At 37.0% G+C, this 22,620-nt stretch overlaps 2 protein-coding genes across 4 annotated transcripts in view; one reads left to right on the top strand and one right to left on the bottom strand.

Moving 5' to 3' along the window:
* Window positions 1-3,256: 3,256 nt before the first annotated feature.
* Window positions 3,257-6,735, top strand: LOC136202084 (ATP-dependent Clp protease proteolytic subunit 3, chloroplastic). 2 transcript variants are annotated; one of them, XM_065992554.1, is made up of 6 exons: window positions 3,257-3,620; window positions 3,939-4,053; window positions 4,558-4,733; window positions 5,817-5,912; window positions 6,011-6,342; window positions 6,452-6,735. In XM_065992554.1, the coding sequence occupies exons 1-5, from the start codon at window positions 3,306-3,308 to the stop codon at window positions 6,299-6,301; spliced, it is 993 nt and encodes a 330-aa protein (XP_065848626.1). In that variant the 5' UTR covers window positions 3,257-3,305; the 3' UTR covers window positions 6,302-6,342; window positions 6,452-6,735. The 2 variants fall into 2 exon arrangements, with proteins under 2 accessions (XP_065848626.1, XP_065848632.1); XM_065992560.1 differs by having other exon boundaries at window positions 6,011-6,337.
* Window positions 6,736-7,263: 528 nt separating this feature from the next.
* The window catches only part of LOC136202096 (uncharacterized), a 31,031-nt gene continuing 15,674 nt past the window's right edge, over window positions 7,264-22,620 (bottom strand). The window contains exons 3-5 of one of the 2 annotated variants that reach the window (XM_065992569.1): window positions 22,154-22,196; window positions 21,995-22,024; window positions 7,264-7,876 (exon numbers count right to left, since the gene is read on the bottom strand). In XM_065992569.1, coding sequence (XP_065848641.1) covers window positions 7,473-7,876; window positions 21,995-22,024; window positions 22,154-22,196 — 477 coding nt within the window. In that variant the 3' untranslated portion in view covers window positions 7,264-7,472. The remainder of the gene's footprint in view (window positions 7,877-21,994; window positions 22,025-22,153; window positions 22,197-22,620) is intronic. The other variant, XM_065992577.1, reaches the window with a different exon arrangement.

A 22,620-nucleotide genomic window follows, 5' to 3' on the forward strand; every position in this document is an offset into this window, starting at 1 on the left:
GGAGTCATTCTTGAGTCTGGAGGTATATCAAATATGCCATGACATAAAAATGTGTCTTTACCAAAACACTTGTGAGTCGAGTTACATCAAGTTATTAAGGCATACCCCGTATGCTATTAATGGATTGTAATTCTTGAGTCAGTCATATAAAGACATCCAGAATATATCGTTCATTCCAAATGTATGACTTTTCATCTCGTTGAATCCAAGCTAGGATCGGTTGTTGACAAAATTCCATGAATTATGTCTACCTCGTATGGTACAATGTACCAAATGAATCCGAGTCTAATCCTATTGTGTCAGTCAGTCTTCCAGGACTCCAGTAGTCCAAAAGCATTCATTGTCCATAAATGTCGTAGGTCTGTACAATGGTTTTGTCTCAATTTTGTACAAACATTCAATGTCAGGTCCGCCATATGGTGTATTTAATACGTCATTACGCCAGTCTAGTCTCCTAAGATATGTGGGTAATATCTATAAAAGGTTGTCTAGTATGTTTAAGTCTAGTACCCGCATAAGTAGTCGGTCGTCAGCTAACCTTTTGTCCCTCTTCAGGACAATCAAGCAAGAATGTCTTCACCAGATCCTATGGGGCCTAATACTGCTTTGGATAGAGTGAATGTGACAAATGAGTCGAGTTTCAAATGCCACCTATGTTCATATACGATGGGTCTGGAAACCCATATGCCCATATGAAGTCATACTTGTGGAGGATGGCAGCAACGAGTGCAATGGTGACACACCTAGCCACTTTCTTTCCCAAGACCATTAGTGGGGAAGCTTTGTCTTGGTACCATGACCAACCAGTAAATGTCCGTCAAGATATTAATTTGATCATACCGGCCTTTGTTAGAGGATTTCGACATCTCATCCCACCTCTAGTATGGTTTTCTGATTTGGTATGCCTCGAGCAGGAGGAAGATGAGACTTTTCAAGATTATTATGAGAGATGGATGGCCATATTACATCGTCTTCGGGATCCTCCGTCTACATCAACACTCATTACTATCTTCCTACGCGGAGCACATCCCATGTTTCACGGATTGATGAGGCTCGGCACACTCAACTCCTTCGAACATGTCTGCTAGGTAGCAGTTCATATGGAGAGGTTTGTAGAGGAAGAAGAAATAGGAACAAACAACGGCAACACCGCTCCAACAGCTTGATGTTCTCAGTTTATGTCTTTATTTCTATTTTCCCCTTCATGTATTTTCATTATGTCTTTCCCTTTATCATGTAAATACGTACAGTTGTTTGTCCAGTACTTCTTTTTATAAAAGTTTCATTTGTTCTTTTCATTTATCCTTCACAAGTGTTTACGAGGTTAGTCAATCATTTTTGGTTCATCCATTCAAATTATTTGGATCTCGATTAGAACATAAACTTTGGATCCAGGCTTCCATATCCATATGTATACCCAAAAGTGGAGTCCTCCTAATTAGCATCCTCTATGTTTCACCCCAATTTTTGATTAACTTTATTCATTTTAATGACTTGAACACATCTCGCGAGGCCCACATGTCAATTTGGTTTTGTTCTATTAATCGTGACGCGACCAGAAATCTTAAACAATACGACCTCAAGTGCCAATGGAATAGATTATCATATAATGTTAATATCCTTTAAAAAATGTTATTCATGAAGCAGAAATTGCACTTACATAATTCATGAACCACTTCGATTGATCCTATTAAGACTCATTCATACGGTTATGCTATAACCATAGTCTTAATTCCCCAACAACGATACTCTTGAAATATTATGATATACTTTCGACATTTGTCGGTCAATGATCTACTGCGTAGGCAAGGCTATGCAATAAATATACACGAAACTGCCTCAAAATGATAATATTATTAGTAGAAAATGAATTGAGAAGTCGTAATCACTTTCGTGCAGCTCCTAAACCTCCTCCTCCTTCTCCTCGTTTATCTAATTCGAATACGTGATTGTGGTTATCTATAACCACAACCCCTGAAACCAACTCATTTCCCTCAAAAGTAAAGATAGTCCTCCATATTTCTAGTCTCAAGTTCTCTAAATAAAGTTATATTATAAGCATATATATGGTTATGAAACTCGACATATCACAGGGATACTACTATGTTTTAAAACACACTCGAAGCATCATCCTAAAATTAAACATGACACGTAAATATAAGCAATAATTCTTTCAAAATAAGGTTCAAACGAGAAAGTTGTAACTCCATCAGTCTTTTGTTCAGGAAAGTCAATTGTTCCTATATAATTTGGAAATAATTTATTAACTGTTTGAATTTTTTTAAAGTGATAAAAGTGATACATTGATTCTTTAAATTTTATTTAAAAATTGATATACATAAATCTATAGAGTTCATTAATCATTATAAATAAGTTTAAGTTTAGGATTTTAAAAAGGCCTAATACTCTTCCAGCTCCCTTAACTTGTTTAAATTAGTCATTTTACCCCTCCAATTCATCAAATGTCCTATTTACCATCTTAACTCTATAAAAATGGTATTTCTCACCCCATTAACTTGTCCAAATTGGTCATTTTACCCATTCCCAACTCATCGAATGTTCTATTTACTCCCTTAACTCCATAAAAGTGGTATTTCTCACCCTTTATTATTCTATTTACCCCTTTAACTTCATAAAAGTGGTATTTCTTACCCCTTCAATGTGCAAAATTAATAGGACTTATTCAAATGAGTTTAAAAATATTTTTTTAATATCAATTTTTTATTTTGTTTTAATTTAATAATTACATTGATCATTCATGTGTTTATTACAATAATTAGATAATCAAAATTTAACTAGCCAAAAAAATTGAAAAGATAAAGAATGAATAAAAGATACAAATAACAAGAATATTAATATAATCAAGTTAAAGACATTATATGTAGGGATAAGGTACCAAAATAGGCATATGGTTTTTTAGAAAATATTAATTTAGGTTCCACGTACAAAATAACACCGCTATAGGTTTAACGTTTAAAAAATGTATCAATTTAAGTCTCAAAGAAATACCAATTTTATGGAGTTAATGGGATAAATAAGACATTCTATACGTTGGGGGAGTAAATGGATAAATTGAGGGGGTGAGAAATAACACTTTTATAGAGTTAATGGTGTAAATTGGACATTTGATGAGTTGAGGGCTGAGCCTTTAAAAAAAAAATAAGGGTTAGGGCAAGTGAAGAAACAAAGAAAAGAAGGGAAGAAAAACGACAGCGTTTAACGTGCTGAAAATCCAAATATCTCTGTTATGTAAACGTAATCAATCAGAGTTGAGAAAAAGCTTCGATCGAAAGCAAAGGAGTAAAATGGAGAATAGTTTAGCAGTTGTAGCAGCTTCACAGTCAACAAGTCCTCTCTGTTTCTCTAATCACACTTTTATTCACCACCACCACCACCAGTTCCCGTTGCCTATCAACACAGATACGAAAGCAAACTTAAGCACAAAACGAAGGAGAACCATGCCAATTAAAGCCTTCAATACAGTTTCAAGAAGACAGACTTTATCTGGTAATTGGGAGATTCCAAATTTCTCTTCTTTGGCTTCTTCGCCTCCTAAAATCGAGGAGCTAGATACCACCAACGTGCTTCTCCGTCAACGAATCATTTTCTTGGGCTCTCAGGTTTTTCTATTTTCTTTTTTATTTGACTAGTTTTCAATGTGAAGTCAGTTGTGGGTTTTATTGTTCAATTTGAGGTCTTCATCTCTAATCCTTGGATATTATTCCATTTAATTTTGATGGTTTTTCATTGATTTCCTTGTATACTTCATAGAAGGAAAAATGCCCAATTGCAAAATTTTAGATGGTGCTACTCTACATGCATATAATAGCTCAATAGCTGTAATCTGTTACTTGTGATCAAATTTTGAGTCTGACATATGTGATTCATGACAAAAAGAAAGATTGTTTGAGTTTCTTATCTGCATTTCTGTTGGATAGGTGGATGATTTGACTGCAGATTTTGTCATCAGCCAGCTCTTATTTCTGGATGCTGAAGACCCAACAAAAGACATCAAATTGTTTATTAATTCACCTGGTGGCTCTGTGACTGCTGGTATGCTCATAAATTTACAAGGATACATGGTTTATTGTTTTATTCATTTTCTTGTTCCAGATTCCCTTTTTATCTTTATGTCTTGTGAAATAGTGATACTTATTGATGCTTATATTAGAACTTCTTCTGACGATTAGAGGAGCAATATGAAGACATTTGGAGTTTATTACTCGTATACTTTATAGACTCCAATAAATCAAAGACCCTGTTGGTAGGCTCCTGATTAATTAAAGAATCAATTGACTTCATCTTAGGCTTCTCAGAGGGATGAGTTTTCTCTGACTATATCATAGCCATTTCATCACTAGGTATAAATTTATGGGAATATGTCAAATGTATGTTATAGGTGTTCTGTGGTTTGAAGATTTAAGAATATCATGAATGGCTGCTCAAAGAATAGAGAGAAGAAAATAATATACATATATATCTTGAAATCATAATTTGGGGAACTAAAGTATACTGATGAAGTTCTGACCTCTTTTTCTTCATTTATTCTGCACAAAGGAATGGGAATATATGATGCAATGAAGTTGTGCAAGGCTGATGTTTCAACTATTTGCCTGGGGCTTGCTGCATCCATGGGAGCATTCCTTCTTGCTACTGGTGCCAAAGGCAAGAGGTTCTGCATGCCAAATGGGAGGGTAATGATCCATCAGCCACTTGGAACTGCTGGAGGCAAAGTAAGTACTAAGTCTTAGTTAATGTTTGTATGTATTTGTCTTTGCCTGATAGAGTGATATGTAAGTTCACAAGTGAAGATTCAAATCAATGTTGATGTTACATATAATTACAAGTGAAGAACTCTATTCCACGATGGTTATCTTGAACTTAAAGTCTCAGGTTCGCCACCTACTTGAGAATAAATACCTTTTTTAGTTTAATAAGGTGACGTCAATGATTATCAAGTAATGCCATTCTGTTTGACATAATGATTTTGAAACAGGAACTAGCAAATGTCTGTTGTCAGTAATTGATGCAGTTCTTCCTCATTGTTTTCTTTCCCTTTTATCGTGTCTATACTTGTAAGGTGTATTAATTCAGGTTTCATGATTTTTGGTCATTCAGATATTCTTTGCATGTCTTTTCCTGTTTTACAGAGTTCGTTACATGCTGAGATTGATATTGTGGAGGTAGTATGGTGATAGTTTTTTAGATAGGTTAGCTTGGTTAAGTATCAAAACTGCAGTAAATACATATTTAAGGAATGTGCTATTTCAAAATGATCTAGCCATGTGATGGCTGCTTGTATGCTAAAAATGAAGTGAAAATGATTAAGGTTTCTAAAGATTTTTTTTTTTTTTTTTTTTTTTCTAAAGAAGATTACAATGAATATAAATCCAATTGATTTAGATTTGATTCTTTAATAAATCCGTTGCAAAACAAAAAGCCTACTTCTAAAATACCCAATATACGTTTTAACTGTGACATGGATAAACATCTTAGAGTGGGTGTAGGTGCATGGAGCATGGTGTAACATTGATAAGGACATACGACATCACTTTATGCACACAATCATTTTGTATTTACATTATGATTTTATGTATCATCTCAATACTTGAGCTAGTTCGTTACTTTCATGTTCTGCTGTAAACTCATTGCGAATTATATGTTCTTTAATATGCTTAAACTGCAAGTAAAATCATTCAGTAATTTTCTTCTGCAAATAAAATAAATCCTAAAAATTTTAATATATATTGAGAAATATATGTTCTTTAATATTTTTCATGACTAATTGCGAACTGATCAGTTGTGTATGATTTTAGGCAACAGAGATGAGTATAAGGATAAGAGAAATGAATTACCACAAGATTAAGCTTAACAAGATTTTGTCAAGAGTTACTGGGAATCCTGTGGAGCAGGTTAGGAGTGAAATGATAATTTCCTTTCTTTCTCATCCTTCAATTGGATTTGTAGTTCTGAAAATCTTCCCCGCCTTTTTTTCCGCTTATCATCACAGATTGAAGTTGACACAGATCGTGACAATTTCATGGATGCTTGGCAAGCTAAAGAATATGGTTTGGTAGATGCAGTTATCGATGATGGAAAGCCAGGACTGGTTGCGCCTCTTGTAGATGCTTCGCCTCCACCAAAGACCAGACTGTGGGATTACTGGAAAGCGGAAGGGAGCAAGAAAGCTAGAAAGAATTTGCCGTCAGAGCACAAAATGTTTGGGAAGAATGGATTTGCGGGGATTGAAGGGGATGATGATGAGGATAGAGATAAAAAGGGAGAATCTGCTTCTGCTTGAAATTTAGACCACCCTGTTCTGTAACAGTCATATTAAGTAAGGTATTGAATTAGATGCCCATATTATCCATTCATGAAATCAATTCCAGTTTAAAATCTCAATTATTAATTTCGAAGTTGAAGGTTAAAACATGATTGGTTATGTTGGCAGAATTATAGGATTGAACTCTGTGGATTAACCTGATACTCTCAAGTCACGTTTCTCCTATTGGAAAGCAAGCATCAACTTTATGTGTTATATCAGAGGGAGTTCAGTTGAGAGAGTAACTTTGAAGAATCCTGTTGTTCCTGTCCTGCATTATATGAATAATCCACAAATGGCATCCGCACATATTTTCTGTGTTAGATGTTTTTGTTCTAGTTAGTTATTAGATCTTTGTTCACATTTGGATAATATTTTTTCTAGTTTATCTTCATATTTCATTTTACTTCTTACACTGTATTTTGTCATATTAAAGTATTCAACTTTTAATATCGTTGAATGCTTTATTTCAATCTTACAGCGGTCTCAAATTTATTAATAAACTTAGATTTGATGATGATTTATTAATCAGTCACTTACCATGTAAATTAAATGTGATCCTCTGAAACCAAAGTCTTTAAGTTTTCAAATTAAGAGTCAACATAGCATATAAATTGACAATTATGATTATTAACTCAACCCTCAAATTAGTCGAAGTGTACTTCTTTCACGACATGCTCTGGTACCGGGTATATTCCTGTGGTCTTCTAGCGTTAGAAGAAGTCGTGTCTGTCCCGGACATCTGCAACATCCTCCCAGGCTTTTTTTTTTAATTTAAAAAGGAAATTAATTCAAATGCTATCAGTTTTAAAACTAAAATTTAAGCCCATTTACCAACTTGATATTTTGACTTTATTTCCCGAAGTTTTTCTGGTTTTAAGACATGGACACAAAGGGTTGCAAATGTCAAACGGGCTTGATGCATAAAAAAGAAGTTGGGATGATAGAACCAAACGTCTCTAAAATCTCTTCAAATTTACAATGATTTGCATACTTTTCTTCCTAGTTAATAACTTGTCATTACAATTGATTTAAGAAACAAGCTAAATTTGTACAATCATTTTAATTTAATGCACTTGGCCTACATTTTTGTACTACTTTAGCATACACGACTATTTTAAACAAACCGATCATTCCGAAATTACTTAATTTATATAGAGATGTCCGAGTCATTTTCACTGCTTTCACTGTCACTGCTACTGCTTCCACTTCCACTTGCACTTGCACTTGCACTAGCACTACTGTCACTTCCGCTGCTAGTGCTTGAGCTTGATGCTTGCTCTTTTCTCCCTTCTGCATTCACCTGAGCTCTAAGGGCTTCTGCAGCATTACGACCCTTGTCAACTTCTTCATCACTAATATCTACATCAGCAATCTCATCATCAGTGTCTGCCTGATGCGGTAAGTTTATATCAATGTCAAGACCTGCTCGTGATCCCTTTCCAGAAGTCTTCTCTCTGCTAGCTTTTTGAAACCCATCATCATTATCATTGACTACATCTAAATTCTCTTCAGGTTCATAGTCCTTGGCTGATGGATTAGGAGGGCCTGCATCTGGCAGAAAGAAAAAAAAGAAAAAGGAGTTAGAAATAGAAATATCTGATGAAAGATTTGGGTGAAGCAGGCTGGTTCCCAAGAGTTTCTATTCCTATTCTCCTTTATTGTTTTATGCTGTGTATCTCTTGCCAATTTGGTTTTGCTTGATCTGGTTGGTTATCTAGTGTTTTAGCATTAAATCAATAATATACTTTTTCTGATGCTATTTGGGTTTATTGTGTAGAACTAATAGAGGTGCAATTATCTAAAATGCTATTACAAAGAACTCTATTTTCAAACTCACAAACCAAGTAAGCAACTAAGTTAATATCATACAAAATCAAGTTAATATACCTCAACTTAGTGCTGACTTCCCCTTAAAGTGTACAATGCCGAAAAAATGACCGGTCTTTTAAAAAATTAACAAGTGGGACCCACCAAATAATATTTAATGACCTAAATAACCCTAATTCTTTTCCCTTCCATAGAACTTCTCCTTCTTTCTCTCTCTTCCATTTCTTTACAGCTCTCTGTAACAATCTTTCCTAAAAGCCTAGCCTTCTTTTTCTTCTAAATCTACTGTTTAGAACATTTATCCACCAAATCTCAAAATTTTCCCTTGCAATTTCAAGCGCAAAACAGCAAAGCTGAACCCAAGCCAAATTAATAGCAATTAATCTCCATGTTGCTTATTACTCTTCTAGGAAACTAAATTACCTCCAACAAGGACACATTAACCAGTAGTGGATCTCCTATCATTCTTGTCTCCTACCCATTCTGCATCGGTAAAACACTCAATTTGGGTATGACCATGATTCTTGTTAAGTAACATAGGATCTGTTCAAGTGCAGGGAGAACACATAAACTGGCTAACAACACTAACATAATAGGCAATATCAGGTCAAGTCATTGTAAGATAGTTCATAGTTCAGATCTTCAAAAGGCTCTCCTTCTGATGAGAGATGCGAATTCGGAGTCATAGGTGCACTTTCCTGTTTCTGATAATAAGTTAAGAACATATTTTCTTTGAGATAGGAAGATTCCCTTCTTACTCCCAAACACCTCAATTCCTAAGAAGTACTTTAGAGCGCCTAGGTAAAGTACTTCCCCTAGGTATGAAACTGACCATAAAGAAACGATTTCAGAGATGAGATTCCTGAAGTGTCATTTCCTGTAATAACAATATCGTCTACATAGACGACAAGGAAAATGATACCCGAAGAGAAAGATACCCGAAGCATAATGTTTATAGAAAACAGAATGATCACACTTCCACTTCTTCATCCCAAACTTCTCAACTGTTGGGCTGAACTTTCCAAACCATGCTCGGGGACTTTGCTTCAATCCATATAAAGATTTGCGGAGATGACAAACTTTGTTAGCAACAAACCGTGGTGGTTGCTCCATATAAACTTCTTCAAGATCACCATGCAACAAAGTATTTTCTATATCGAGCTTATGTAAGGGCCAATTAGAGGAAGCTGCCATGGAAATAAAAAGACGAGTAGAAGACATTTTAGCCACGGGAGAGAAAGTGTCAGAATAATCAACCCCATAAGTCTAAGCATAGCCTTTAGCAACAAGGCGAGCCTTTAACCGAGCAACTGATCCATCAGAATTGAGTTTCACAACGAACACCCATCGGCATCCACCATTTTTCTTACCAACAGGCAAATATACCAAATCCCAAGTACCATTAGCATCCAAAGCATTGATTTCCTCTAACATTGCATTGCACCAGCCCGGATAGGATAATGCGTCCGAGATAGATTTAGGAACAGTAATAGAATGAAGTGAAGCAATAAAAGGCCGGGAAGTAGCAGATAAGTTTTCATAAGAAACAAAAGCAGAAATTGGATAAGTGCAAGATCGTGTATCTTTGTGAAGGGCAATAGGAAGGTCATCACTAGCTTGACTTGACTCAGAAGGAGGATCTGAAGGCGAAGCATAAATTGGTACTGGAGTGGAATCACGCGGGCGTTGTCGTCTTGAATACACTTGAGTAACCGATGGCTTAGAGGGCTAGGGAGGCAGAACCTGGTGAATTTGATAGACCAACATATCATCAATATAACCAAGGAAGATGCATTTAAGTTCTTTCGGATCAAGTTTAGTGACTTGTGGACCAATATCCCTAACAAAGCAAGTACTCCCAAAAATACGAGGAGCCACAAGAAAAATAAGTTTGTTAGGAAAGATGATATTATAAGGAGTCTCGCCTTGTAACATAGAGGAAGGCATGCAGTTGAAACCGCATCGGCTCAGAATTGTTTTGGGACACGTTGAAACAAAAGGGCTCTAGTAGTTTCTAGAAGGTGACGATTCTTGCGTTCAGCGACACCATTTTGTGATGGTGTATCACCACAAGAAGATTGATGAAGGATACCATTCTGGAGCATGAAAGTTTGAAAAGGTTCAGAAAAGTATTCTTTAGCATCGTCACTTCGTAGCGTATGAACCGAAACATTGAAGTGTATTTTAATTTCAGCATAAAAGTAGTAAAATGAGTAAATAATTCAGAATAGTTTTTCATTAAATATAACCAAGTACTTCGAGAATAATCATCCACAAAAGTCACAAAATATCTAAACCCGATTTTGACACAACCGAACAAGAACCCCAAACATCAGAATGAACTAATTCCAATGGAAAATTGGAGCTCTTATGGACTCGATGAGAGGAAGACAAACCGTGATATGTAGCAAATTGACACAACTCACAATCTAAGCTAGACAAATGCTCACAATCTAAGCTAGACAAATGCTGAAACTGAGGGCATAACTTCTTCAACAGAGGTAGAGAAGGATGTCCCAACCGACAATGTTCATCAAAAGGTGTGGATACACTAGAACAAGTAATAAGTCTTCTAATAGTTGTATCTTGGTGGCACAGCTGTGAGTTGGTTCTCAAAACTACAGAAGATAGTTGCACTATCAACTACAGAAGCAGAGTATGTTGCTATTACGGAAGCTAGCAAGGAGATGATTTGGTTACAATCATTTCTTGAAGAGTTGGGGCAGAAACATGAGACAAATATTCTATATTGCGACAGTCAAAGTGCTATTCATTTAGCAAAGAATCCAACTTTTCATGGAAGAACAAAGCACATTCAGGTGCGATATCATTTTATTAGATCAGCATTAGAAGATGGAGCTTTAATGCTCGATAAGATTCTTGGAAGTAAGAATCCTGCTGATATGTTAACAAAGACTGTGACTGTTGAGAAGTTGAAGCTGTACGCAGCTTCGGTTAGCCTCAATGCATGAAGAGGTTGTTTGAGCTACTGCTTTGATTCGTTGACTTTGCACTGAAGTTGATGTGAAGACTAATTAAAATAAGTCTTCAAGTGGGAGATTGTTGGAAATTGGTGCATGTATGTTTTTATGTGCATAATAAATGAAGCATTTAATATGGCTTAATACATTATTTGCCCCCTGAACTTATCCAAAATGGTTGATTGGCCCCCTGAACTTTTAAAGTGTCTCGATAGCCCCCCTGAACTTGCATAAAATGTTCAGTTAGCCCCCTGAACTTGCGTAAAATGTAATTAATTAATCATTCGGTTATAAAAAAGTAACTCAAATGCGAAAAACATTTTCTTCTCTAATATTATAATCGCATACCCCAATCTTGTTCGTTTTACTTTTTCAAGATGCATGTAACATATCTTCCGCATTTGACTTATTTTTTTACAACCGGATGATCAATTGATTACATTTTACGCAAGTTCAGGGGGCTAACTAAACATTTTATGCAAGTTCAGGGGGCTATCGAGACACTTTGAAAGTTCAGGGGGCCAATCAACCATTTTGGACAAGTTCAGGGGGCAAATGATGTATTAAGCCCATTTAATATCAAGAAGATGGAGGATTATGCTTTGAACCTAGTCAAGAAGTCAAAAGGTTACATTGATCTCTACAACACATTAATTGAAGATGGAGATTACGAAGCATCACATTCTATTTATAGGGTTCTTTGTTTCCTATAAATAGAGGCTCCATTTTTCTGGAGAATTAAGGGAGAAGAGTTGAAAAAGGGTGTGAGTGTTTCCTTAGAAGTATTGCAGGAATTCTCACTCTGCACATCTGTGTAAATTGTGTGTGATCAAAACTGAGTAGGGTGTACTTGGGTTTTGGGTAGTGATTGAGTGAGTGATTGAGTGTTGTAATACTTGTACTCCATTCTCCTATAGTGCAAAGAGCTTCTTGCAGTAGCTCCAAGGATTAGCCATTGTTTTGTGGAGAACCTTGTAAAAATTCTTGTGTTCTTTCTTGTTTGTTCATTTCTATATTCCGTGTTTTATTTCCGCGTTTTGTCGTTGTGTCCTGGAAGAGGAATTTGGTTTTGTGATGGTTTATTTTATAAATTCCTAACTGGTATCAGAGCTATCTGGTTTGGACAATGACAGGGTTAGACGGAATAAGTTCTGGAATAAGCAAGTTTGATGGAACTGATTTTTCTTTCTGGAGATTACAGATTATAGACTATCTGTATAGCAAAAAGCTGCACTTGCCGCTTTCAGAAGTGAAACCAGCAGACATGAGCCAAGAGGATTGGGAACTTCTCGATCGACAAGTGTTGGGCGTAATCAGATTGACGCTAACATGGAATGTCGCTCATAACATAGCAGAAACCAAATCAACAGCCGAAATGATGAGACTTTTATCAGATATATACGAGAAGCCTTCCGCAAATAACAAGGTACATCTGATGAAAAAGTTATTCAATTTAAGAATAGGTGATAGTTCTTCAGTTGCAGAACATATAAACGAGTTCAATACCATTGTTACTCAACTAACGTCTGTTGATATTACCTTTGATGATGAGGTACATGCTTTAATTCTTTTGGCTTCATTACCTAATAGTTGGGAGCCTATGAGGGCTGCTGTTAGTAATTCTGTTGGCAAGGGAAAATTGTCATTTTGTGATGTCAGGGATCGAATTCTTGCTGAAGAAGTGCGAAGGATTGATTCCGGTGAAGGTACATCGACAAGTTCTACCTTAAATGTTGAAAATAGAGGTAGAAGCAATGAAAGGAATTCTAATCGAGGACGATGTAGATCGAAGTCGAGGAATGGTAGATCCAAATCAAGAAATGGATGGAAATTGGAGTGCTGGAATTGTGGAAAGCCCGGACATGTGAAGGCTAAATGCAGACTTCCAAAGAAGGAAGACAATAAGAAAGCTGCAAATGTTGTAGCTGATGAGGTACAAGATGCCTTACTTTTATCTGTTGATTGTTCTATTGAATCTTGGGTATTAGATTCAGGTGCTTCTTTTCATACGACATCAAACCGTGAAATCATGGAGAACTATTCAATTGGAAACTACGGGAAGGTGTATCTCGCAGATGGTGAGCCATTGGAGATAGCTGGAATAGGTGATGTTCGTTTGAAGTTAGAAAATGGAACGGTGTGGAAAATCAACCAAGTAAGACATGTGCCTAGATTAACAAAGAACCTTATTTCAGTTGGACAGCTTGATGAAGCAGGTCACAATGTGCACTTTACTAATGGATCTTGGAAAGTCAACAAAGTAGCAATCGTTGTTGCTCGAGGTAATAAAACAGGTACTTTGTATATGACCACTAATTGCAAAGATACTCTGACAGCTATTGATGCAGGTGTAAACTCAAGTCTATGGCACTGTAGACTTGGTCACATGAGTGAGAAAGGGATGAAGTTGATGCTATCAAAAGGTAAACTCCCCGACTTGAAAGATGTAGAACATTGCATATGTGAAAGCTGCATCTTTGGCAAACAGAAAAATGTGAGTTTCTTGAATGGTGCAAGAAAGCCTAGAGAAACAAAGTTGGAGTTGGTTCACACGGACGTTTGAGGGCCATCTCCTGTGCCATCCCTTGGAGGTTCAAAATATTATGTTACATTCATAGATGACTCAGGCAGAAAGGTATGGGTTTACTTCCTCAAAAATAAATCTGATGTGTTTGATACCTTCAGAAAATGGAAAGCTTTAGTAGAAAATGAGACGAATTTGAAGGTGAAGTGTCTAAGATCTGATAATGGTGGAGAATATGAAAATAGTGAATTCAAGAAGTATTGTGCACAAATGGGCATCAAGATGGAGAAAACTATCTCAGGCACACCTCAACAAAATGGGATAGCTGAGCGGATGAATAGAACACTGAATGAACGTGCCAGAAGTATGAGGTTACATGCAGGTTTGCCAAAATACTTTTGGGCAGATACAGTTAACACTGCAGCTTACTTGATAAACAGAGGTCCCTCAAGCCCGCTTGATTTCAAGATACCGGAAGAAGTATGGAGTGGGAAAGAGGTAAACCTTTCTTTTCTGAAAGTGTTTGGTTATTTATCTTACATTCATGTGGATTCTGCAAATAGGTCTAAGTTTGATGCTAAATCAAAGAAGTGTTATTTCATTGGCTATAATGAAATTGAGTTTGGTTATCGCTTTTGGGATAACGAAAATCGGAAGATCATAAGGAGCAAGGATGTGATCTTCAATGAGCAAGTCTTGTACAAGGACAGCTTGGCAGAAGTTGTACAAACTGATTCTGAAGTTAAAAAGTCAGAAATAACTCTCCCTCAAATTCAAGTTAATATGCCAAGGCATGAAAATGAAGAGGTGATCATAGAAGAGGAGCCACGTACTCCTGAGGTTACCTTAAGAAGATCTTCTAGAACCATCAGACCACCTCAGAGGTATTCTCCTGCACTTAATTACATTTTATTGACTGACAAAGGTGAGCCAGAAACCTTTGATGAGGCAGTACAGGTGGATGATTCTAGCAAGTGGGAGTTGGCCATGAAAGAAGAAATGAATTCTCTATTGTCTAATAATACGTGGGAGTTGACAGAACTACCACCAGGAAAGAAAGCCTTACAAAACAGATGGTTATTTCGATTAAAAGAAGAACAGGATGGCTCTACAAGGTACAAGGCAAGGCTTGTTGTGAAAGGATATCAGCAAAAGGAAGGTGTTGACTTCAAAGAAATCTTTGCTCCAGTGGTGAAGCTGAACACAATTAGACTTGTGCTTTCTCTTGTAGCAAAAGAAGATCTGTACCTGGAACAAATGGATGTGAAGACGGCATTTCTTCATGGTGAACTAGAAGAGAGATTTACATGAAGCAACCACAAGGTTTCGAAGTGCATGGCCGTGAGACGATGGTATGCAAACTGCAGAAAAGCCTTTATGGGCTTAAACAAGCTCCAAGACAGTGGTATAAGAAGTTTGACGGTTTTATGATTGATAATGGTTTCCTGAGATGTCAAGCTGATCACTGCTGTTATATTAAAAATTCTGGAAGTCATTACACAATTTTGTTATTGTATGTAGATGACATGTTAATTGCAGGGGCAGATAAGAGGGAAATTGACAAGTTAAAAATGAAGATGTCAGAAACATTTGCCATGAAGGATTTGGGAGCTGCAAAGCAAATCCTAGGAATGAAAATCTCAAGAGATAGGGTGCAAGGTACTTTGAAGTTATCTCAAGAAGAGTATGTGAAGAAAGTTTTGCGCAGATTCAATATGCATGGTGCAAAACCTGTCAGTACACCACTGGCTTGTCACTTCAAATTATGCAAAGAACAGTCACCCTCAACAGAAGAAGAGAGAGCTCATATGGCAAAGGTTCCCTATGCATCCGCTATTGGAAGTCTCATGTATGCTATGGTAGGCACAAGGCCGGATTTAGACCATGCAGTGGGAGTTGTGAGCAGGTACATGAGTAATCCAGGGATACAACATTGCGAAGCAGTGAAATGGATTTTGAGGTACTTGAAAGGTACTTCTGATTATTGTCTATGTTTCAAGAAATCAGATATAGGTCTGCAAGGATACACGGATGCAGATATGGCTGGAGATTTAGATAGCAGGAAAAGTACTTCTGGTGGTGTTTTCACACTTGGTGGCACAGTTGTGAGTTGGTTCTCAAAACTACAGAAGATAGTTGCACTATCAACTACAGAAGCAGAGTATGTTGCTATTACGGAAGCAAACAAGGAGATGATTTGGTTACAATCATTTCTTGAAGAGTTGGGGCAGAAACATGAGACAAATATTCTATATTGCAACAGTCAAAGTGCTATTCATTTAGCAAAGAATCCAACTTTTCATGGAAGAACAAAGCACATTCAGGTGCGATATCATTTTATTAGATCGGCATTAGAAGATGGAGCTTTAATGCTCGATAAGATTCTTGGAAGTAAGAATCCTGCTGATATGTTAACAAAGACTGTGACTGTTGAGAAGTTGAAGCTGTGCGCAGCTTCGGTTAGCCTCAATGCATGAAGAGGTTGTTTGAGCTACTGCTTTGATTCGTTGACTTTGCACTGAAGTTGATGTGAAGACTAATTAAAATAAGTCTTCAAGTGGGAGATTGTTGGAAATTGGTGCATGTATGTTTTTATGTGCATAATAAATGAAGCATTTAATATCAAGAAGATGGAGGATTATGCTTTGAACCTAGTCAAGAAGTTAAAAGGTTACCTTGATCTCTACAACACATTAATTGAAGATGGAGATTACGAAGCATCACATTCTATTTATAGGGTTCTTTGTTTCCTATAAATAGAGGCTCCATTTTTCTGGAGAATTAAAGGAGAAGAGTTGAAAAAGGGTGTGAGTGTTTGCTTAGAAGTATTGCAGGAATTCTCACTCTGCACATCTGTGTAAATTGTGTGATCAAAACTGAGTAGGGTGTACTTGGGTTTTGGGTAGTGAGTGAGTGATTGAGTGTTGTAATACTTGTACTCCATTCTCCTATAGTGCAAAGAGCTTCTTGCAATAGCTCCAAGGATTAGCCATTGTTTTGTGGAGAACCTTGTAAAAATTCTTGTGTTCTTTCTTGTTTGTTCATTTCTATATTCCGTGTTTTATTTCCGCGTTTTGTCGTTGTGTCCTGGAAGAGGAATTTGGTTTTGTGATGGTTTATTTTATAAATTCCTAACAGAGACCACCAGATTCCCGTCCACTACCAATAATCCACTTCGTCATAAGGTGCTGAAACAAACAATGATAAGGGGAAAATGAGATTGAACGGTTAAGTGAACATGTAAGCTTACTCACAGAAATAAGATTGAATGGAAATTTAGGTACATTAAGAACAAAGGAAAGGGAAAGGGAAGAAGTTGGGTTAATAGTGCCAGAACCAATAACAAAAGAATGTGTACCATCAGCTACGGTAACATGAGAAGGAAAAAATCAATTATGAGAGGTGAATAATTTAGAGTTACAATCAATGACCAAGTTGGAAGAGGAAGAAATGAGGTACTTTTTGGAATTACCTGACTCAGCAATGGCAGTGATAGAGGAAGTCGAATGTTGTGGAGCTAATGATTCTTGATACTTAGCATATTCTTCTGTTGTAAGAGTGTAAACCGGGCCAGAAGAAGTAGCATCAGATCGATTCCTTTGTGTCTTTGCCTTGCATATGGGACAAGTGTGCTTGGTATGTCCCTGCTCATGACAGTGATAACATTCAAATACTCTACTTCCTTCAGTTGGGCTTTTAATGTCCCGAGTATTACCCTTAGCCGAAACCTTATAATGACAAGGGCACTAGAAGCAGGAACGACAGGAGGGGAAGAAAGAACCAGCCCACTCCGCAAAACACGGGTAAGAGTAGGGCTATAAACGGGGCGGGGCGGGGCGGGGATTGCATTAACCATCCCCGACCACTAGTCTATCGGGGATTCCCCCGTCCCCGCCCCGAATAACATATGGGGAAAATTTTGGCTACCATCCCCGCCCCGTGAGAAATCCTCATCCCCACGGGGAGTCCCCATCCCCGTTTAACTTTTTAATTTCTTTACTTTTTTTTAAGGTTTCCAAGGTTTTGATTATCTAAGATTTTTATCCTCGCGGGGAATCTCTATTCCCGGTGCATGCATTACTTATTAGCCTTCAATATTTTTATTTTATAATTTCTACTATTAATTGCATAGGTTCCGTTTTGAATTTTAAACCAATCTAAGAGCTCTTACTTAATCTATCTTAATTTATTTTTAGAATATATTCCGTTTTAAAGCAATTAGGTTACAACTCAATCTTTTTAGTTTATTTTTTTTAGTTTAACTAAATCACATATATATTTTTTTAGTTTATTTTTTTGATATTCGGACATTCGGGGACGGGGACGGGGATGGAACACTTGTAACCATACCCGCCCCGTCCCTGACTATCGGGGACAAAATAAAAACCATCCCCGCCCCATGGGGATCACAAACGAGGATTCCCCGTCCCCAACGGACCGGGTCTCCAACGGGGGATGGAGAATCCCCAACTAATTGACAGCCCTAGGTAAGAGCCTCTTTAACATCAGGAATATCTACACTAGAAAGGATTTGAGAAATAACTCCCTCAAAATCAGAGCCAAGTACACACAAATAGCGGTTTGTTCCGGTTGAGTTTGGAGCACTTTGATATCAGTGCTCAACGGTAGTAATTCATTCAATTGTTCAAAATTTTCCTTCAGTTGCATATAATAATCCTGAGTAGATTGACCTTGGCGATCAGTGGTATAGAACTACTTATAAGTATCATATAATCGAGAGATATTACCCTTGCCAGTATATAAAGATTGCAAGTAGTTCATAAGTTGTTTGACATACTCACAGTGACGAACCATACCAACGATCGTAGCATCAATAGAGTTCTTGATTGTGATAAATAGAGAAGCATCATCTGCCATCCAATCCTCATTATCTGTCTTCGGATCATCAGTTATGTGATGAGTCTTCCTGATACTACGCATATAAATTTTAATGGTTTTCGACCAATCGAGATAATTAGACCTAGTTAATTTATGATCCGTGATCTTAGGAGATACCGTCACAATGCCACTAACCACAAATTTAATACTCATTTTTCTTTCCGTGAGACATTTGCATACAATAACCACGAACACAGCAAGCAAGAAATAACCCAAGATAGTGATGTGCAAAACGGTAACAGCGCAAACGGAACCCTAAACCAGAGATTGACCTTCACCAGGAAAAAAATTTACCAGAAGCAAAAAACGGAATGGACAGACAGGCTGCTCCGGGAATGTCAACCGGAAACCGAATTGTGGCCGGAGATGGCCGGATGCGCCCACACTCGTCGGCACGTGGAGGAGGTGGCGGAAGACGGTGGCACGTGAGAGCCACGCGTTGGTCAGACGGTGGGCGGATTCGGTCGGGACGCCGATTGGAGGGTGGGTAGTCTGCTGGACCAGGATGTGAGAATAGAAGAACGTCGAAAATCGGTGGTTAGAACAATGGGTAAAACCCGAGATCCCTGAAATCCGTTTGCACACTTAGGCAAACAAAGAACAAAAAGAAATTTGCACACTAGAGCAGCTTTAATACCATGTAATCTATAGAAACGGAAGAATCAATTATATCTTAAAATGGAAGAATCAATTGTATCTTATTGATGTTAGTTTAAGAAGAGAATGACAACCTATTTATGTACACATAAGATTGTTGACCAAGTCAAGAGACAAACTTGCTAACCAAGTTGTATAAATACACCTAGTTAAATAGGTACAGCTGTACATTTATAACAAGGCTGGATTTCCAAAGTTCGAAATTGACTTTGGCAGCAGACTCACCGGAACAAGACGACTACGATAGCAAGGGTGCAAGACTGAAGAATAGCTTTGAAAGTTCTTGCTTTTCCTCTGATTCTAGTTTCTCTTTTAAAGTTAGACATTCCTTATTTGCAAATTGAACTTTGAAGCTGCTTGAGATATGAATGGAGATGCAGATGATATTTTGGTATCCTTACCAAATTTTCATTGAATTACTTTCTTATTTTTGTGATGGCCTAAGACTTGCATAATTAGATTTGATGTGTCTTTTCATTTCTAGTAGAATGAGATTATCGATTTTTTTTTTTTTTTTGCCAACAAAGCTGAGAAATTCTTTTGTTAGTTAAGTCTAAAATTGGACTATATTGTCGACGTTGGGCCCTTAATTGTATCATTTTTAACATTAGGGGTAATATTGCTCCTGACAGACAATGTTAAGAGCATTTTTGCACCTTATCCTTTTATTTAGTAACTTATTTATTTAAAATTAAAAAAAAAACACAAAAATACAAATCCGATTAATCCCTAGCCCTTGCCTAACATTTTTTACAATCTTGTTGGATGCACAATAAACCACCGCATCTGCAGCACAACCGAGATGAAAAGATCGGTGGGGGAAGCCGGTCGCATTCCTTTTCTAATCAAATTGCTCAATCGAACAGTGTGAGAGAAGTTTCAGCACAAGCAATTTCGAGTTTAGTACCCTTTCACAGAATTGCAGAGATGTTAAAAAGAATGATAAAAGTGTGCCAAATCTTGTGCAATGGCTTGACCCATGTCCACAAAACACTGCAAATAAGGTTCTTTATCCGAGTTTTCTTTCTCTATACGTCATTCATCTTATTCTTCTATAATTCATTATAATCTTAGCCCGCCCTTCAATATATATACCATAAGCCGAGTAAGAAGTGCAAGAAGCTAATGATTTCCTATGGAGCCACTGTATACTTGAAGAAGTTTATTAAGATGGGCATTCCCGGTGCGAAGAAGTTGCTCCAGCGATTGGAAAGAGGGAAATTAAGAAGTTTATTCAGTAGGAAATAGATGAAACAAAGTTATAACTCTACTTTTGTATGGTAAAATTTCAATCTTTCCCCTCAGTTTGCAAGAAATTTTGAGAGAGAGCGGGATGGAGTTAATGAGTTAGAGAGAAAAAATGAGAGAGAGAGAGAGAGAGGATGGAGAGAAAAAATGAAAGGAGAGAGAAGGGTGAAGAGAAATTATGGCTGAAATCACAAAGGGGTATGACGGTAATTGAACGTCAGGTGGGTCCCACGTTTTTTAAGGGAGGAGTTGAAAAAAGGGAAAAAATTGTATACCACGTATGTAATTTACACCAAATAAGTTATATGTAAACCAAAATAATGCAGGTGCAACAAACAGCCCAAATTTAATGAAAACGACCCTTAAAAGTGCAGCTTAAACTTGTCCTGAAACTAGGCAAAGACAGACTAGAAGTCTGGAAACACTATAATGAATTATTCATGAATTTGACAAAATATACCATAAATAGTGTAAGAAATTAAGATATAAGTAGAGCATGTAATTAGATATTAGTGTAAAAAAACAATAGTAGCAAAAATGCAGAATGCTTAATTGTCTTTGTTCATGGCTTTTTGGACCACCTATTAAACGTTTAGGAGATGAATTTGAAACTTCAAAGTGAAGCTTCTTCTAAAGTTCTGTTTACTGTATGCCAAGATTTAACTTTAATGAGTTTTAAAAACATTACAGATTGTAAGACTTCTAAACTTTCTAAAACACCTTAAATTAATCACTAAAATCCAGTAATTCCTGAATGAACTTGAAAATCTTGCTTTCTCTAAAAGGCACTGTCGAGGCACAAAAGGCCAATGCCTCTTTGAAGGTGCCCTGCCTTGGAGGTGCATACGCGCTAGACATGATTTGTGTCTAGGAGAGTGCCTTTTGTGCCTTTAACTTCGCTGGGTAGAACTTCCAAATTCTATGGAACTTGAACAGAATCTTCTCACACAATTCAGAAGTATGGACAGAGAGTTTCTTAATGATTAATTCAGTGGAAGAACAAAGGGCTTGATGAAGCTAAATGGAAGAATGAATTCTGATCTGGGGAGAAGAGGAGAGGGGTTAAAAGAAAATTACTGCTAGAAGGATTTGGCTATTAGCTTGGGCAAGAGGATGGTCCCTGAGAGTTTCTTATTCCTTTACTTCTTTATTGGTGTGCTATTTTGCTGAGTATCTCTGGTTTAAACTTGGTTTTTCTTGATCTTAACTAGTGTTTTGGCATTAAATCAATAAAATACTGTTTCTGTTGCTATTTTATGTATGCTGTTCTTATCATACAACCAGATGCAGATATTTACATCCAAATCTGCTTCTTATTCACTTGCTAATTTATACTTCTGTGCGCAAGTTTATATCAAAGGACAGGAAAATCACAAGGTCTTAATGCATCACACTATGACGTGTCAGGTCAAGTGTAAGCAAGTATATAGTCTCGGATCATTTGAGATTTGTCTTAAAATTGCAAAAAAGGTGAAATGAATAAAACAGCAAGCTTAAACTGCAGATTAAATCCCAATGAGTCGGTAGACTTACCAAAAATATTTTGATTAAAAACTATATCTCCTACATAAACAAATTAATTTCAAGTTAATAAGTTTTCAATCTATATCCCGATACCAACCAAAAAATCATAATAGCCATCAAGTAACTCCGCCAGCAGTTATCAGCATTATCAGCAAAAAGAAGGCGTACCTAAGCTATCTGAGTCAGTAATTGCAACCTGATCCACATGCACCTGCACAATTACATAGTAAACAACATAAATTCAAAAGTTGAAATAGTTTAGGACGAAAGGAATTTTGTCAAAACAACATGAATCATTCACAATATAAACAAATGTGCTTCATTAACTACAGATTACAAACTAAACAGGGTATTTCAGGTTATCTGGAGAGTTCAATTACAAGAGTGCAGTTTATGGATAAGCATTGATGAAGCATCTGGGCCATAAAGCCCATGTACGCCGGCTGCATGGAAGGATTAGGCCCACCAGCAAGATCAGACCACCCCTGGCAACCACTTGTGGACTGGTTGAGCGACCACACCCTAATTCAGGCCAGGGGCAGCAACCTTTTTCAGTCCCAAGGGACAGTCCTATAGATAAGGGGATCTTATCCTACAGTAAGCCCTGACATCTCTCTCTACTTTATTACTATTAT

This window comes from Euphorbia lathyris, chromosome 1 (genome assembly GCF_963576675.1).
Source record: "Euphorbia lathyris chromosome 1, ddEupLath1.1, whole genome shotgun sequence".
Lineage (NCBI taxonomy): Eukaryota > Viridiplantae > Streptophyta > Magnoliopsida > Malpighiales > Euphorbiaceae > Euphorbia > Euphorbia lathyris.

Bases quoted from the DNA above. Each gene is read 5' to 3' on its own strand.
- LOC136202084 (XM_065992554.1), top strand. From the start codon at position 3,306: ATGGAGAATAGTTTAGCAGTTGTAGCAGCTTCACAGTCAACAAGTCCT. The intron at 3,621-3,938 runs GTTTTTCTATTT...TCTGTTGGATAG, and splicing joins TCATTTTCTTGGGCTCTCAG to GTGGATGATTTGACTGCAGA. The intron at 4,054-4,557 runs GTATGCTCATAA...TTCTGCACAAAG, and splicing joins TGGTGGCTCTGTGACTGCTG to GAATGGGAATATATGATGCA.